The following is a 19379-nucleotide window of genomic DNA, read 5'->3' as shown; positions in this document are numbered from 1 at the left end:
CTCTACCTCCATCACCTCATACCCATCTCCTCTACCTCCATCACCTCATACCCATCTCCTCCACCTACATCACCTCTAGTCCTCTACCTCCATCACCTCATACCCATCTCCTCTACCTCCATCACCTCATACCCATCTCCTCTACCCTCCATCACCTCTAGTCCTCTACCTCCATCACCTCTAGTCCTCTACCTCCATCACCTCTAGTCCTCTGCCTCCATCACCTCATACCCATCTCCTCTACCTCCATCACCTCCTACCCATCTCCTCTCCCTCCATCACCTCATACCCATCTCCTCTACCTCCATCACCTCATACCCATCTCCTCTAGTCCTCTACCTCCATCACCTCATACCCATCTCCTCTACCTCCATCACCTCATACCCATCTCCTCTACCTCCATCACCTCTAGTCCTCTACCTCCATCACCTCATACCCATCTCCTCTAGTCCTCTACCTCCATCACCACATACCCATCTCCTCTACCTCCATCACCTCATACCCATCTCCTCTACCTCATCACCTCATACCCATCTCCTCTACCTCCATCACCTCATACCCATCTCCTCTACCTCCATCACCTCTAGTCCTCTACCTCCATCACCCTCATACCCATCTCCTCTACCTCCATCACCTCTAGTCCTCTACCTCCATCACCTCATAACCCATCTCCTCTACCTCATCACCTCATACCCATCTCCTCTACCTCCATCACCTCATACCCATCTCCTCTACCTCCATCACCTCTAGTCCTCTACCTCCATCACATCATACCCATCTCCTCTACCTCCATCACCTCTAGTCCTCTACCTCCATCACCTCATACCCATCTCCTCTACCTCCATCACCTCATACCCATCTCCTCTAGTCCTCTACCTCCATCACCACATACCCATCTCCTCTACCTCCATCACCTCATAACCATCTCCTCTACCTCCATCACCTCTAGTCCTCTACCTCCATCACCTCATACCCATCTCCTCTACCTCCATCACCTCTAGTCCTCTACCTCCATCACCTCATACCATCTCCTCTACCTCCATCACCTCATACCCATCTCCTCTACCTCCATCACCTCTAGTCCTCTACCTCCATCTCCTCATAGCCATCTCCTCTACCTCCATCACCTCATACCCATCTCCTCTACCTCCATCACCTCCTACCCATCTCCTCTCCCTCCATCACCTCATACCCATCTCCTCTACCTCCATCACCTCCTACCCATCTCCTCTACCTCCATCATCTCCTACCCATCTCCTCTACTTCCATCACCTCATAACCCATCTCCTCTACCTCCATCACCTCATACCCATCTCCTCTACCTCCATCACCTCATACCCATCTCCTCCACCTACATCACTCTAGTCCTCTACCTCCATCACCTCATACCCATCTCCTCTAACCTCCATCACCTCATACCCATCTCCTCTACCTCCATCACCTCTAGTCCTCTACCTCCATCACCTCTAGTCCTCTACCTCCATCACCTCTAGTCCTCTGCCTCCATCACCTCATACCCATCTCCTCTACCTCCATCACCTCCTACCCATCTCCTCTCCCTCCATCACCTCATACCCATCTCCTCTACCTCCATCACCTCATACCCATCTCCTCTAGTCCTCTACCTCCATCACCTCATACCCATCTCCTCTACCTCCATCACCTCATACCCATCTCCTCTACCTCCATCACCTCTAGTCCTCTACCTCCATCACCTCATACCCATCTCCTCTAGTCCTCTACCTCCATCACCACATACCCATCTCCTCTACCTCCATCACCTCATACCCATCTCCTCTACCTCATCACCTCATACCCATCTCCTCTACCTCCATCACCTCATACCCATCTCCTCTACCTCCATCACCTCTAGTCCTCTACCATCCATCACCTCATACCCATCTCCTCTACCTCATCACCTCTAGTCCTCTACCTCCATCACCTCATACCCATCTCCTCTACCTCCATCACCTCATACCCATCTCCTCTACCTCCATCACTTCTAGTCCTCTACCTCCATCACCTCATACCCATCTCCTCTACCTCCATCACCTCCTACCCATCTCCTCTCCCTCCATCACCTCATACCCATCTCCTCTACCTCCATCACCTCCTACCCATCTCCTCTACCTCCATCACCTCCTTCCCATCTCCTCTACCTCCATCACCTCATACCCATCTCCTCTACCTCCATCACCTCATACCCATCTCCTCTAGTCCTCTACCTCCATCACCTCATACCCATCTCCTCTACCTCCATCACCTCATACCCATCTCCTCTACCTCCATCACCTCATACCCATCTCCTCTACCTACATCACCTCTAGTCCTCTACCTCCATCAACTCATACCCATCTCCTCTACCTCCATCACCTCATACCCATATCCTCTACCTCCTCTACCTCCATCTCCTCTACCTCCATCACCATCACCTCTAGTCCTCTACCTCCATCACCTCTAGTCCTCTACCTCCATCACCTCTAGTCCTCTACCTCCATCACCTCATACCCATCTCCTCTACCTCCATCACCTCTAGTCTTCAACCTCCATCACCTCTAGTCCTCTACCTCCATCACCTCTAGTCCTCTACCTCTATCTCCTCTAGTCCTCTACCTCCATCACCTCATACCCATCTCCTCCACCTCCATCACCTCTAGTCCTCTACCATCCATCACCTCTAGTCCTCTACCTCCATCACCTCATACCCATCTCCTCTACCTCCATCACCTCCTACCCATCTCCTCTCCCTCCATCACCTCATACCCATCTCCTCTACCTCCATCACCTCCTACCCATCTCCTCTACCTCATCACCTCCTTCCCATCTCCTCTACCTCCATCACCTCATACCCATCTCCTCTACCTCCATCACCTCATACCCATCTCCTCTAGTCCTCTACCTCCATCACCTCATACCCATCTCCTCTACCTCCATCACCTCATACCCATCTCCTCTACCTCCATCACCTCATACCCATCTCCTCTACCTACATCACCTCTAGTCCTCTACCTCCATCAACTCATACCCATCTCCTCTACCTCCATCACCTCATACCCATATCCTCTACCTCCTCTACCTCCATCTCCTCTACCTCCATCACCATCACCTCTAGTCCTCTACCTCCATCACCTCTAGTCCTCTACCTCCATCACCTCTAGTCCTCTACCTCCATCACCTCATACCCATCTCCTCTACCTCCATCACCTCTAGTCTTCAACCTCCATCACCTCTAGTCCTCTACCTCCATCACCTCTAGTCCTCTACCTCTATCTCCTCTAGTCCTCTACCCTCCATCACCTCATACCCATCTCCTCCACCTCCATCACCTCTAGTCCTCTACCTCCATCACCTCTAGTCCTCTACCTCCATCACCTCTAGTCCTCTACCTCCATCACTCTAGTCCTCTACCTCCATCACCTCTAGTCCTCTACCTCCATCACCTCATACCCATCTCCTCTACCTCCATCACCTCTAGTCCTCTACCTCCATCACCTCTAGTCCTCTACCTCCATCACCTCATACCCATCTCCTCTACCCTCCATCACCTCTAGTCCTCTACCTCCATCACCTCATACCCATCTCCTCTACCTCCATCACCTCTAGTCCTCTACCTCCATCACCTCATACCCATCTCCTATACCTCCATCACCTCTAGCCCTCTACCTCCATCACCTCATACCCATCTCCTCTACCTCCATCACCTCCTACCCATCTCCTCTACCTCCATCACCTCATACCCATCTCCACTACCTCCATCACCTCATACCCATCTCCTCTACCTCCATCACCTCTAGTCCTCTACCTCCATCACCTCATACCCATCTCCTCTAACTCCATCACCTCATACCCATCTCCTCCACCTCCATCACCTCTAGTCCTCTACCTCCATCACCTCTAGTCCTCTACCTCCATCACCTCATCCCATCTCCTCTAACTCCATCACCTCTAGTCCTCTACCTCCATCACCTCTAGTCCTCTACCTCCATCACCTCATACCATCACCTCTAGTCCTCTACCTCCATCACCTCATACCCATCTCCTCTACCTCCATCACCTCATACCCATCTCATCTACCTCCATCACCTCTAGTCCTCTACCTCCATCACCTCTAGTCCTCTCCTCCATCACCTCATACCCATCTCCTCTACCACCATCACCTCATACCCATCTCCTCTACCTCCATCACCTCTAGTCTTCAACCTCCATCACCTCTAGTCCTCTACCCTCCATCACCTCTAGTCCTCTACCTCCATCTCCTCTAGTCCTCTACCTCATCACCTCATACCCATCTCCTCTATCTCCATCACCTCTAGTCTTCTACCTCCATCACCTCTAGTCCTCTACCTCCATCACCTCTAGTCCTCTACCTCCATCACCTCTAGTCCTCTACCTCCATCACCTCTAGTCCTCTACCTCCATCACCTCATACCCATCTCCTCTACCTCCATCACCTCTAGTCCTCTACCTCCATCACCTCATACCCATCTCCTCTACCTCCATCACCTCTAGTCCTCTACCTCCATCACCTCATACCCATCTCCTATACCTCCATCACCTCTAGCCCTCTACCTCCATCACCTCATACCCATCTCCTCTACCTCCATCACCTCCTACCCATCTCCTCTACCTCCATCACCTCATACCCATCTCCTCTACCTCCATCACCTCATACCCATCTCCTCTACCTCCATCACCTCTAGTCCTCTACCTCCATCACCTCATACCCATCTCCTCTAACTCCATCTCCTCCACCTCCATCACCTCTAGTCCTCTACCTCCATCACCTCATCCCATCTCCTCTAACTCCATCACCTCTAGTCCTCTACCTCCATCACCTCATACCCATATCCTCTAACTCCATCACCTCATACCCATCTCCTCTAACTCCATCACCTCATACCCATCTCCTCCACCTCCATCACCTCTAGTCCTCTACCTCCATCACCTCTAGTCCTCTACCTCCATCACCTCATCCCATCTCCTCTAACTCCATCACCTCTAGTCCTCTATCTCCATCACCTCTAGTCCTCTACCTCCATCACCTCTAATCATCTACCTCCATCACCTCATACCCATTTCCTCTACCTCCATCACCTCTAGTCCTCTACCTCCATCACCTCTAGTCCTCTACCTCCATTACCTCATACCCATCACCTCTAGTCCTCTACCTCCATAACCTCATATGCATCTCCTCTACCTCCATCACCTCTAGTCCTCTACCTCCATCACCTCTAGTCCTCTACCTCCCTCACCTCATACCCATCTCCTCTACCTCCATCACCTCTAGTCCTCTACCTCCATCACCTCTAGTCCTCTACCTCCATCACCTCATACCCATCACCTCTAGTCCTCTACCTCCATCACCTCATACCCATCTCCTCTACCTCCATCACCTCTAGTCCTCTACCTCCATCACCTCTAGTCCTCTACCCTCCATCACCTCATACCATCACCTCTAGTCCTCTACCTCCATCACCTCTAGTCCTCTACCTCCATCACCTCTAGTCCTCTACCTCCATCACCTCATACCCATCTCCTCTACCTCCATCACCTCTAGTCCTCTACCTCCATCACCTCTAGTCCTCTACCTCCATCACCTCTAGTCCTCTACCTCCATCACCTCATACCCATCTCCTCTACCTCCATCACCTCTAGTCCTCTACCTCCATCACCTCATACCCATCTCCTTTACCTCCATCACCTCATACCCATCTCCTCTACCTCCATCACCTCTAGTCCTCTACCTCCATCACCTCATACCCATCTCCTCTACCTCCATCACCTCTAGTCCTCTACCTCCATCACCTCATACCCATCTCATCTACCTCCATCACCTCTAGTCCTCTACCTCCATCACCTCATACCCATCTCCTCTACCTCCATCACCTCTAGTCCTCTACCTCCATCACCTCATACCCATCTCCTCTACCTCCATCACCTCCTACTCATCTCCTCTACCTCCATCACCTCATACCCATCTTCTCTACCTCCATCACCTCTAGTCCTCTACCTCCATCACCTCTAGTCCTCTACCTCCATCACATCATACCCATCTCCTCTAACTCCATCACCTCATACCCATCTCCTCTACCTCCATCACCTCTAGTCCTCTACCTCCATCACCTCTAGTCCTCTACCTCCCTCACCTCATACCCATCTCCTCTACCTCCATCACCTCTAGTCCTCTACCTCCATCACTTCTAGTCCTCTACCTCCATCACCTCATACCCATCACCTCTAGTCCTCTACCTCCATCACCTCATACCCATCTCCTCTACCTCCATCACATCTAGTCCTCTACCTCCATCACCTCATACCATCACCTCTAGTCCTCTACCTCCATCACCTCATACCCATCTCCTCTACCTCCATCACCTCATACCCATCTCCTCTACCTCCATCACCTCTAGTCCTCTACCTCCATCACCTCATACCCATCTCCTCTACCTCCATCACCTCCTACCCATCTCCTCTACCTCCATCACCTCATACCCATCTCCTCTACCTCCATCACCTCATACCCATCTCCTCTACCTCCATCACCTCTAGTCCTCTACCTCCATCACCTCTAGTCCTCTACCTCCATCACCTCATACCCATCTCCTCTAACTCTAACTCCATCACCTCATACCCATCTCCTCTATCTCCATCACCTCTAGTCCTCTACCTCCATCACCTCTAATCCTCTACCTCCATCACCTCATACCCATCTCCTCTACCTCCATCACCTCTAGTCCTCTACCTCCATCACCTCTAGTCCTCTACCTCCATCACCTCATACCCATCACCTCTAGTCCTCTACCTCCATCACCTCATATGCATCTCCTCTACCTCCATCACCTCTAGTCCTCTACCTCCATCACCTCTAGTCCTCTACCTCCCTCACCTCATACCCATCTCCTCTACCTCCATCACCTCTAGTCCTCTACCTCCATCACCTCTAGTCCTCTACCTCCATCACCTCATACCCATCACCTCTAGTCCTCTACCTCCATCACCTCATACCCATCTCCTCTACCTCCATCACCTCTAGTCCTCTACCTCCATCACCTCTAGTCCTCTACCTCCATCACCTCATACCATCACCTCTAGTCCTCTACCTCCATCACCTCTAGTCCTCTACCTCCATCACCTCATACCCATCACCTCTAGTCCTCTACCTCCATCACCTCTAGTCCTCTACCTCCATCACCTCTAGTCCTCTACCTCCATCACCTCATACCCATCTCCTCTACCTCCATCACCTCTAGTCCTCTACCTCCATCACCTCTAGTCCTCTACCTCCATCACCTCTAGTCCTCTACCTCCATCACCTCATACCCATCTCCTCTACCTCCATCACCTCTAGTCCTCTACCTCCATCACCTCTAGTCCTCTACCTCCATCACCTCATATCCATCTCCTCTACCTCCATCACCTCTAGCCCTCTACCTCCATCACCTCATACCCATCTCCTCTACCTCCATCACCTCTAGTCCTCTACATCCATCACCTCATACCCATCTAATCTACCTCCATCACCTCTAGTCCTCTACCTCCATCACCTCATACCCATCTCCTCTACCTCCATCACCTCCTACCCATCTCCTCTACCTCCATCACCTCATACCCATCTCCTCTACCTCCATCACCTCATACCCATCTCCTCTAACTCCATCACCTCATACCCATCTCCTCTATCTCCATCACCTCTAGTCCTCTACCTCCATCACCTCTAATCCTCTACCTCCTTCACCTCATACCCATCTCCTCTACCTCCATCACCTCTAGTCCTCTACCTCCATCACCTCTAGTCCTCTACCTCATCACCTCATACCCATCACCTCTAGTCCTCTACCTCCATCACCTCATACGCATCTCCTCTACCTCCATCACCTCTAGTCCTCTACCTCCATCACCTCTAGTCCTCTACCTCCATCACCTCATACCTTCACCTCTAGTCCTCTACCTCCATCACCTCTAGTCCTCTACCTCCATAACCTCTAGTCCTCTACCTCCATCACCTCATACCCATCTCCTCTACCTCCATCACCTCTAGTCCTCTACCTCCATCACCTCTAGTCCTCTACCTCATCACCTCATACCCATCTCCTCTACCTCCATCACCTCATACCCATCTCCTCTACCTCCATCACCTCTAGTCCTCTACCGCCATCACCTCATACCCATCTCCTCTACCTCCATCACCTCATACCCATCTCCTCTACCTCCATCACCTCTAGTTCTCTACCTCCATCACCTCCTACCCATCTCCTCTACCTCCATCACCTCATACCCATCTCCTCTACCTCCATCACCTCATACCCATCTCCTCTAGTCATCTACATCCATCACCTCATACCAATCTCCTCTACCTCCATCACCTCATACCCATCTCCTCTACCTCCATCACCTCATACCCATCTCCTCTACCTCCATCACCTCATACCCATCTCCTCTACCTCCATCACCTCTAGTCCTCTACCTCCATCACCTCCTACCCATCTCCTCTACCTCCATCACCTCATACCCATCTCCTCTACCTCCATCACCTCATACCCATCTCCTCTAGTCATCTACATCCATCACCTCCTACCCATTTCCTCTACCTCCATCACCTCATACCCATCACCTCTACCTCCATCACCTCATACCCATCTCCTATACCTCCATCACCTCTAGTCCTCTACCTCCATCACCTCATACCCATCTCCTCTACCTCCATCACCTCCTGCTCTTTATTCTATATTAATAATTGTCGTCTTCATTTTCATTTGAATTCTTTTCTCCTTCTTTAACTTCTCCTCCAACTCTTTCTCTCTCCATCCCACTGCCCTGGTTATGACCTCCGTTCCCTTGAGACGATCCTGCCCTTTCCCCTCCTCATCAATATGCATACCCATCTCCTCTACCTCCATCACCTCATGCCCATCTCCTCTACCTCCATCACCTCTAGTCCTCTACCCTCCATCACCTCATACCCATCTCCTCTACCTCCATCACCTCTAGTCCTCTACCTCCATCACCTCATACCCATCTCCTCTACCTCCATCACCTCATACCCATCTCCTCTACCTCCATCACCTCTAGTCCTCTACCTCCATCACCTCATACCCATCTCCTCTACCTCCATCACCTCATACCCATCTCCTCTACCTCCATCACCTCTAGTCCTCTACCTCCATCACCTCCTACCCATCTCCTCTACCTCCATCACCTCATACCCATCTCCTCTACGTCCATCACCTCATACCCATCTCCTCTAGTCATCTACATCCATCACCTCATACCCATCTCCTCTACCTCCATCACCTCATACCCATCTCCTCTACCTCCATCACCTCATACCCATCTCCTCTACCTCCATCACCTCAGACCCATCTCCTCTACCTCCATCACCTCTAGTCCTCTACCTCCATCACCTCATACCCATCACCTCTACCTCCATCACCTCATACCCATCTCCTATACCTCCATCACCTCTAGTCCTCTACCTCCATCACCTCATACCCATCTCCTCTACCTCCATCACCTCCTGCTCTTTATTCTATTTTAATAATTGTCGTCTTCATTTTCATTTGAATTCTTTTCTCCTTCTTTAACTTCTCCTCCAACTCTTTCTCTCTCCATCCCACTGCCCTGGTTATGACCTCCGTTCCCTTGAGACGATCCTGCCCTTTCCCCTCCTCATCAATATGCATGAGCCCCCCTGCCATGCTCCAGAGTCTCGACTAATCAGCCGGTGTCACTTTGGATTTGGCCCCGCCTGTCGGACCTTCGACCCCACCCTGTCTGTCAAAGGGCCTGCAGGGTTGGCTGGCTCACCGACCCTGTGTCACTTCCCCTTCCTGTCTCAGTCTGTTGATATGTTTTAGCATGATGCTTTCATATTGGTGGAGATATTATTATTTAAATATATGATAATGTTGATGATGGTCAACAGAGGAATATCAATCCCTAACCTTCACAAAGATATAATGAATATTATGGCTAAAACTATGCCAAGTGACACATGCTGCAGACATATGGATTTCAAATGGTATGTCATGAATATGTTGACAGTTCTCTACAAGTATTAGGTGAGAGAGATTCCAGTCGATCCCTTCTGGCTCTAGACATGAGGGGATGTCAGAGCAGGTATTTAGCCTGGCTATAGGTAGCTGCACCACCCTGTTTGATCGTGTTGAATTGAGAAATCCACTGAGAGAGGAATTGATGTATTTGCATGCCAATCACGTTCACCCTTCTCGCCTCCTGGATGTAGTCTGGGCCGGGGAAATGTAACAATGTGTGTCGTTATCAGTGTAAAAAAAAATAAAAACATCAGGTTTAGTTTAAATGCTTCGGTAGGTAATTTACCTGGATTTTCGCTGTAAAAATCGGTGAATATCTAACTCTCTCTCTATTTCTTCTGTCGGCCCTCTCTTTCTCCCTCTCATCCCTCTCTCTCATCCCTCTCTCTCATCCCTCTCATCCCTCCCTCTCACCCCTCTCTCTCTCTCTCTCTCTCTCTCTCTCTCTCTCTCTCTCTCTCTCTCATCCCTCTCTCTCATCCCGCACTCTCATCCCACCCACTCATCCCTCCCTCTCATCCCTCCCTCTCATCCCTCTCTCTCATCCCCCTCTCTCACCCCTCTCTCTCATCCCTCTCTGATCCCTCCCTCTCATCCCTCTTTCTCATCCCTCTCTCTCATCCCTCTCTCTCATCCCTCTCTCTCATCCCTCTCTTATCCCTCTCTCATCCCTCCCTCTCATCCCTCTCTCTCATCCCTCTCTTTCACCCCTCTCTCTCATCCCTCCCTCTCATCCCTCTCTCTCATCCTCCCCTCTCAGTATCTCAGATGGGTGTGGCCCAGGGACATAACATGTGTCCAGACCCGGGGATCCCTGACCGAGGGAGAAGAAAAGGATCCGACTTCAGGTAAAGGAGAGGAGAGACTGAGGGGAGAGTACTGTACATGAACAGAGGAGAGACTGAGGGGAGAGTACTGTACATGAACAGAGGAGAGACTGAGGGGAGAGTACTGTACATGGACAGAGGAGAGACTGAGACAGAGGGGAGAGTACTGTACATGAACAGAGGAGACACTGAGGGGAGAGTACTGTACATGGACAGAGGAGAGACTGAGGGGAGAGTACTGTACATGAACAGAGGAGACACTGAGGGGAGAGTACTGTACATGAACAGAGGAGACACTGAGGGGAGAGTACTGTACATGAACAGAGGAGACACTGAGGGGAGAGTACTGTACATGGACAGAGGAGACACTGAGGGGAGAGTACTGTACATGAACAGAGGAGACACTGAGGGGAGAGTACTGTACATGAACAGAGGAGACACTGAGGGGAGAGTACTGCACATGGACAGAGGAGAGACTGAGGGGAGAGTACTGTACATGGACAGAGGAGACACTGAGGGGAGAGTACTGTACATGAACAGAGGAGAGACTGAGGAGAGAGTACTGTACATGAACAGAGGATAGACTGAGACTGAGGGGAGAGTACTGTACATGAACAGAGGATAGACTGAGACTGAGGGGAGAGTACTGTACATGAACAGAGGACAGACTGAGACTGAGGGGAGAGTACTGTACATGAACAGAGGAGAGACTGAGGGGAGAGTACTGTACATGAACAGAGGATAGACTGAGACTGAGGGGAGAGTACTGTACATGAACAGAGGATAGACTGAGACTGAGGGGAGAGTACTGTACATGAACAGAGGAGAGACTGAGACTGAGGGGAGAGTACTGTACATGAACAGAGGATAGACTGAGACTGAGGGGAGAGTACTGTACATGAACAGAGGATAGACTGAGACTGAGGGGAGAGTACTGTACATGAACAGAGGAGAGACTGTATTGAGGAACACAAAACAATAACGTTTTTTTTTTTTACAAGAATGTGACTAAGGAATACTCAGGAATACTAAGGAATACTCAGGAATACTAAGGAATGCTAAGGGAAGCCAAAGGATACTCAGGAATACCCAGGAATACTCAGGAATACTAAGGAATACTAAGGAATATTCAGGAATACCCAGGAATACCCAGGAATACTCAGGAATACTAAGGAATACTAAGGAAAACCAATGGATACTCAGGAATACTCATTTCGTTCTAGAAGGGAAATGGATGGAGCTCTCCTGTTACAGTGGGCCTGTCTCCAAGGGCACCATATTCCCTATATAGCACACTACATTACACTACACTACAGACATAGGGAATAGGGCCCTGGTCTGTAGTAGTGCACTATATAGGGCTCTGGTCTGTAGTAGTGCACTATATAGGGAATAGGGCCCTGGTCTATAGTAGTGCACTATATAGGGAATAGGGCTCTGGTCTATAGTAGTACCACTATATAGGGAATAGGGCTCTGGTCTATAGTAGTACCACTATATAGGGAATAGGGCTCTGGTCTATAGTAGTACCACTATATAGGGAATAGGGCTCTGGTCTATAGTAGTACCACTATATAGGGAATAGGGCTCTGGTCTATAGTAGTACCACTATATAGGGAATAGGGCTCTGGTCTATAGTAGTACCACTATATAGGGAATAGGGCTCTGGTCTATAGTAGTACCACTATATAGGGAATAGGGCTCTGGTCTATAGTAGTACCACTATATAGGGAATAGGGCTCTGGTCTATAGTAGTGTACTATATAGGGAATAGGGCTCTGGTCTATAGTAGTGTACTATATAGGGAATAGGGTTCTATAGGGCTCTGGTCTATAGTAGTACCACTATATAGGGAATAGGGCTCTGGTCTATAGTAGTGCACTATACAGGGAATAGGGCTCTGGTCTATAGTAGTACCACTATATAGGGAATAGGGCTCTGGTCTATAGTAGTACCACTATATGGGGAACAGGGAGCCGTTTGGGATGTGTGTCTCTGTATCAGTGACGTGTCTCCGGGTTTGTCACTGCGTCTAATACAGACAAATGGGTACGATCCGTCCCCCACAAAGCACCGCTCTGTGAGGTCACAACAGGAAGCGTTTTTGGAGGATGGGATTGGGATTATTTAAAGATGAAACAGAGGACTGAAACCAGAGTTACAATACATCCATCTCTATGTGTATAACCTTCTGTCTCTTTACCTCCCCCTACAGGCGGGGAACCACGGTGCACTTCTCCTGTGATGAGGGTTATGAGCTACAGGGCTCTAAGAGCATCAGCTGCCTGAGAGTCACAGACAGCTACGTAGGCTGGAGCGATGACCGACCCATCTGCAGAGGTATGGGTGGGAGGGGGGGTCTCTCTGCGCATGTGTGTATCTGTGTCTCTGTGTGTGGGTGTGTGTGTGTGTGTGTGTGTGTGAGGGGGGGTGTATCTGTTCATACTGTGTGTTTATCTGTTAGCCTGAGCTGGACTTGACTCTCATCTATCTCCGCTGGCAGTCCACTGCCCACAATGCGAATAAACTTCCTCCCATCGTTTAGTGACAAGCAGACAGAATGGTCACGGCCTCTGTGTGTCGTCCTTGGCCTCCGTGTGTCGTCCACAGCCTGTGTGTGTCGTCCACGGCCTGTGTGTGTCGTCCACGGCCTCTGTGTGTGTCGTCCACGGCCTGTGTGTGTCGTCCAAGGCCTGTTGTGTGTCGTCCACGGCCTCTGTGTGTGTCGTCCACGGCCTCTGTGTGTGTCGTCCACGGCCTGTGTGTGTCGTCCAAGGCCTGTTGTGTGTCGTCCACGGCCTGTTGTGTGTCGTCCACGGCCTCCGTGTGTCGTCTAATCTACCCACAACCTGTGTGGCTTTGTGTTGCACCCTAACCACCCAAACAGGCTGATGTTCTATTGACAACAACTGTGTCTGAATGTATCAGAATAAAGCAGACAGACAGAGTCCCGTCTCTATTAGATGAATGTATCAGAGTAAAGCAGAGAGAGACAGAGTCCCGTCTCTATTAGATGAATGTATCAGAGTAAAGCAGACAGACAGAGTCCCGTCTCTATTAGATGAATGTATCAGAGTAAAGCAGAGAGAGACAGAGTCCCGTCTCTACTAGATGAATGTATCAGAGCAGAGAGAGACAGAGTCCCGTCTCTATTAGATGAATGTATCAGAGTAAAGCAGAGAGACCCGTCTCTATCCCTCTACACTCAAACACTCACACACACACACACACACACACACACACACACACACACACACACACACACACACACACACACACACACACACACACACACACACACACACACACACACACACACACACACACACACACACACACACACACACACACACAAGTGAGATAGCTCCGAGGGGATTGAAGAAGAGAAGGGTGACTATGACCTTACCTTTGTGGTCCAGTTTTCTACAATCCCTTTGGCACTCATTTCAGAACCATGTGGTGGTTATTCAAATCTCTAGACACAAAACTCAAAACGGTCTTCACTTGTAACACAGGCTGTCCAATGTTCAAAACATTGCATTGTGCTTTCATATCTTTAAAGAAACCTTCATTTGCAGAATCAATGGTTCAAATAACTCATTTATCATGAAATACCATAGGAACATTCATTTAGATCACCCACACACAAGATACCGATAGTTTCACTGTGTCATTGTTCCTACAATCATTAAATATTGTAGTACAAAATATGTGAAAACATCAACTGCAGTTTTCCTCGCCTGGCTTACTGTAAAACATCACTGCAGTGTTCCTCACATGGCTTACTGTAAAACATCTCTGCAGTGTTCCTCACCTGGCTTACTGTAAAACATCACTGCAGTGTTCCTCACATGGCTTACTGTAAAACATCTCTGCAGTGTTCCTCACCTGGCTTACTGTAAAACATCACTGCAGTGTTCCTCACATGGCTTACTGTAAAACATCACTGCAGTGTTCCTCACCTGGCTTACTGTAAAACATCACTGCAGTGTTCCTCACCTGGCTTACTGTAAAACATCACTGCAGTGTTCCTCACCTGGCTTACTGTAAAACATCACTGCAGTGTTCCTCACCTGGCTTACTGTAAAAAGCAAACCAAAGGATTGATTACTGTACTTCTATATTTCCTTCAACCCTGTCTTGTGGATTTGGCCACAGGTTCTCATCCACATCACAATGGATGTTTTCATTAGCTAAACATCTTGGGAAGAATCTTCGGGTGAATCCAGGCCTGACACTGGTCTGCCGTGATGTCATTGCATGCATCATCCATGGCCTGGAGAAGGGTGGCTTGTTCGTGAGGGCGCCTATCATTTACCTTCCACCTACATGTGGAGAAAAATTCCTCAATCGGGTTAAGGAAAGGAGAGTATGGGGGTGAGTACAGGGTGGTAAATTGTGGATGGGCCTGAAACCATGCTTGCACCATTTGAGCATGGTGGAACCTGACATTATCCCACACATTGACATAAGTCATACCTTCATCTCTACAGACCTGATTTAGCTCATCAAGGTTACAAGGAGAGCTGCATTATATGATCCAATACGAGGTCTGCGTCTCACCCACACCATCTTCTGATATAGCCGCACACATGGTGAGGTTGGCCCCACGTTGACCAGGTACTTGGATGGTCGCCCGCTGGCCAATGAAATTCCGACCTCTCCTCCTTGTCTTGGAGGTTGAAGCCTGCCTCATCCAAATAGAGGATTTTGTGATATTTTTCATCAGTAGCTCCATCACCCTCTAAAAATACATTTTGGAGAATTACTGATTACAATGTGATGTAGAATTTGGGGGGGAATTTTTCACAACAGGCTTCTTGAAACGGAACATACCTGAACATACCTGAACATACCTGAACATACCTGAACATACTCAGTCCTCAGTCGCTTCACTCTGTCTGCATTTCTTTCAGAGGGCCCACGGTATAGCTGTTTTTAGAGACACCTGGTGCCTTTTCTGCATGCCTGTGGCCTCCACATTGTTGAACATGTCGTCATTGTCCAAGATGTGATGCCGAATCTCTGTGAGGCGAATATCATTTCTGGCCCGAACCAAATTGACCACAGCCCGCTCTTATTGGTCAATCAGAATGTTCCCTCTGCCTCCCCTATTTGGCCTCAACTCTCAATTCTGCAGGGAAAATGACAGTAAGATCACATTTAGTCACATCACCTACTCTGTGGTACACATTGACATGCAATATAAAGTCATTTGACAGTTGAGAGTAGCCTAATGTTTAGTGCATGCTGAAGACTTACCGGTTCTCATTGCAGAAAGTTCTGATGATTGAGGCCACGGTTGATCTTCTGAGGTTTGGTTGAATCATTGTAGCTGCCTCAGTCATTGTCATGATTTACGACCTGGTCTAAAACTATTGCTCGGATTTCATTGGACACTCTTTGCTGTTGCTGCCGTTGTCTTGTTCCGTGGCCTTGTCCTCTACCACGTTCCCCCCACAGCTCTCCAACTAGGCCCACGACCACCTCTCAGAAGGGGTACTTGGTCCGTGGCCTTGTCCTCTACCACGTTCCCCCCACACCTCTCCAACGAGGCCCACGACCACCTCTCAGAAGGGGTGCTTGGTCTGTGGCCTTGTCCTCTACCACGTTCCCCCCACAGCTCTCCAACAAGGCCCACGACCACCTCTCAGAAGGGGTGCTTGGTCCGTGGCCTTGTCCTCTACCATGTTCCCCACCACACCTCTCCAACAAGCCCACGACCACCTCTCAGAAGGGGTGCTTGGTCCGTGGTCTTGTCCTCTACCACGTTCCCCCCACAGCTCTCCAACAAGGCCCATGACCACCTCTCAGAAGGGGTGCTTGGTCCGTGGCCTTGTCCTCTACCACGTTCCCCCCACAGCTCTCCAACGAGGCCCATGACCACCTCTCAGAAGGGGTGCTTGTCCCCTGACATTCCTTTGACCACCAAGTCTTCCTCGTCATCTTCCTCGTCTTCCTCCTCCCACTGCTTGACCTCTATTGTGACCTGAATCACCTGCCGGCTCCATGTTATCACTATGTTACCACTCAGTCCACTATACAGCTCCACTATACAGCTCCATGTTACCACTCAGTCCACTATACAGCTCTATGTTATCACTATGTTACCACTCAGTCCACTATACAGCTCTATGTTATCACTATGTTACCACTCAGTCCACTGTACAGCTCCATGTTATCACTATGTTACCACTCAGTCCACTATACAGCTCCACTATACAGCTCTATGTTATCACTATGTTACCACTCAGTCCACTGTACAGCTCCATGTTATCACTATGTTACCACTCAGTCCACTATACAGCTCCACTATACAGCTCCATGTTATCACTATGTTACCACTCAGTCCACTATACAGCTCTATGTTATCACTATGTTACCACTCAGTCCACTATACAGCTCTATGTTATCACTATGTTACCACTCAGTCCACTGTACAGCTCCATGTTATCACTATGTTACCACCCAGTCCACTATACAGCTCCATGTTATCTCTATGTTACCACTCAGTCCACTGTACAGCTCCATGTTATCACTATGTTACCACTCAGTCCACTATACAGCTCTATGTTATCACTATGTTACCACTCAGTCCACTGTACAGCTCCATGTTATCACTATGTTACCACTCAGTTCACTGTACAGCTCCATGTTATCTCTATGTTACCACTCAGTCCACTATACAGCTCTATGTTATCACTATGTTACCACTCAGTCCACTATACAGCTCTATGTTATCACTATGTTACCACTCAGTCCACTATATACTCCATGTTATCACTATGTTACCACTCAGTCCACTATACAGCTCCATGTTATCACTATGTTGTTGTAGGTGGATACCACTCAGTCCACTATACAGCTCCATGTTATCACTATGTTACCACTCAGTCCACTATATACTCCATGTTATCACTATGTTACCACTCAGTCCACTATACAGCTCCATGTTATCACTATGTTACCACTCAGTCCACTATATACTCCATGTTATCACTATGTTACCACTCAGTCCACTATACAGCTCCACTATACGGCTCCATGTTATCACTGTGTTACCACTCAGTCCACTGTACAGCTCCATGTTATCACTATGTTACCACTCAGTTCACTATACAGCTCCATGTTATCTCTATGTTACCACTCAGTCCACTGTACAGCTCCATGTTATCACTATGTTACCACTCAGTCCACTGTACAGCTCCATGTTATCACTATGTTACCACTCAGTCCACTGTACAGCTCCATGTTATCTCTATGTTACCACTCAGTCCACTGTACAGCTCCATGTTATCTCTATGTTACCACTCAGTCCACTGTACAGCTCCATGTTATCACTATGTTACCACTCAGTTCACTGTACAGCTCCATGTTATCTCTATGTTACCACTCAGTCCACTGTACAGCTCCATGTTATCACTATGTTACCACTCAGTCCACTATACAGCTCCATGTTATCACTATGTTGTTGTAGGTGGATACCACTCAGTTCACTATACAGCTCTATGTTATCACTATGTTACCACTCAGTCCACTATACAGCTCCATGTTATCTCTATGTTGTTGTAGGTGGATACCACTCAGTCCACTGTACAGCTCCATGTTATCACTATGTTACCACTCAGTCCACTATACAGCTCCATGTTATCACTATGTTACCACTCAGTCCACTATACAGCTCCATGTTATCACTATGTTGTTGTAGGTGGATACCACTCAGTCCACTGTACAGCTCCATGTTATCACTATGTTACCACCCAGTCCACTATACAGCTCCATGTTATCACTATGTTACCACTCAGTCCACTGTACAGCTCCATGTTATCACTATGTTGTTGTAGGTGGATACCACTCAGTCCACTGTACAGCTCTATGTTATCACTATGTTACCACTCAGTCCACTATACAGCTCTATGTTATCACTATGTTACCACTCAGTCCACTATACAGCTCCATGTTATCACTATGTTACCACTCAGTCCACTATACAGCTCCACTATACAGCTCTATGTTATCACTATGTTACCACTCAGTCCACTATACAGCTCCACTATACAGCTCCATGTTATCACTATGTTACCACTCAGTCCACTATATACTCCATGTTATCACTATGTTACCACTCAGTCCACTATATACTCCATGTTATCACTATGTTACCACTCAGTCCACTATACAGCTCCACTATACAGCTCCATGTTATCTCTATGTTGTTGTAGGTGGATACCACTCAGTCCACTGTACAGCTCTATGTTATCACTATGTTACCACTCAGTCCACTATACAGCTCTATGTTATCACTATGTTACCACTCAGTCCACTATACAGCTCCATGTTATCACTATGTTACCACTCAGTCCACTATACAGCTCCACTATACAGCTCTATGTTATCACTATGTTACCACTCAGTCCACTATACAGCTCCACTATACAGCTCCATGTTATCACTATGTTACCACTCAGTCCACTATATACTCCATGTTATCACTATGTTA

General features: G+C 48.7%; 1 protein-coding gene across 1 annotated transcript in view; it reads left to right on the top strand.

Moving 5' to 3' along the window:
- The window catches only part of LOC109883181 (CUB and sushi domain-containing protein 2-like), an 899659-nt gene that overhangs the window by 356732 nt on the left and 523548 nt on the right, over nt 1-19379 (top strand). Inside the window, 2 exon segments of the mRNA XM_031794932.1 lie at nt 10813-10900; nt 13095-13219. Coding sequence (XP_031650792.1) covers nt 10813-10900; nt 13095-13219 — 213 coding nt within the window.

This window comes from Oncorhynchus kisutch, linkage group LG17 (genome assembly GCF_002021735.2).
Source record: "Oncorhynchus kisutch isolate 150728-3 linkage group LG17, Okis_V2, whole genome shotgun sequence".
Lineage (NCBI taxonomy): Eukaryota > Metazoa > Chordata > Actinopteri > Salmoniformes > Salmonidae > Oncorhynchus > Oncorhynchus kisutch.
This window is presented reverse-complemented; position numbering and strand designations above follow the sequence as displayed.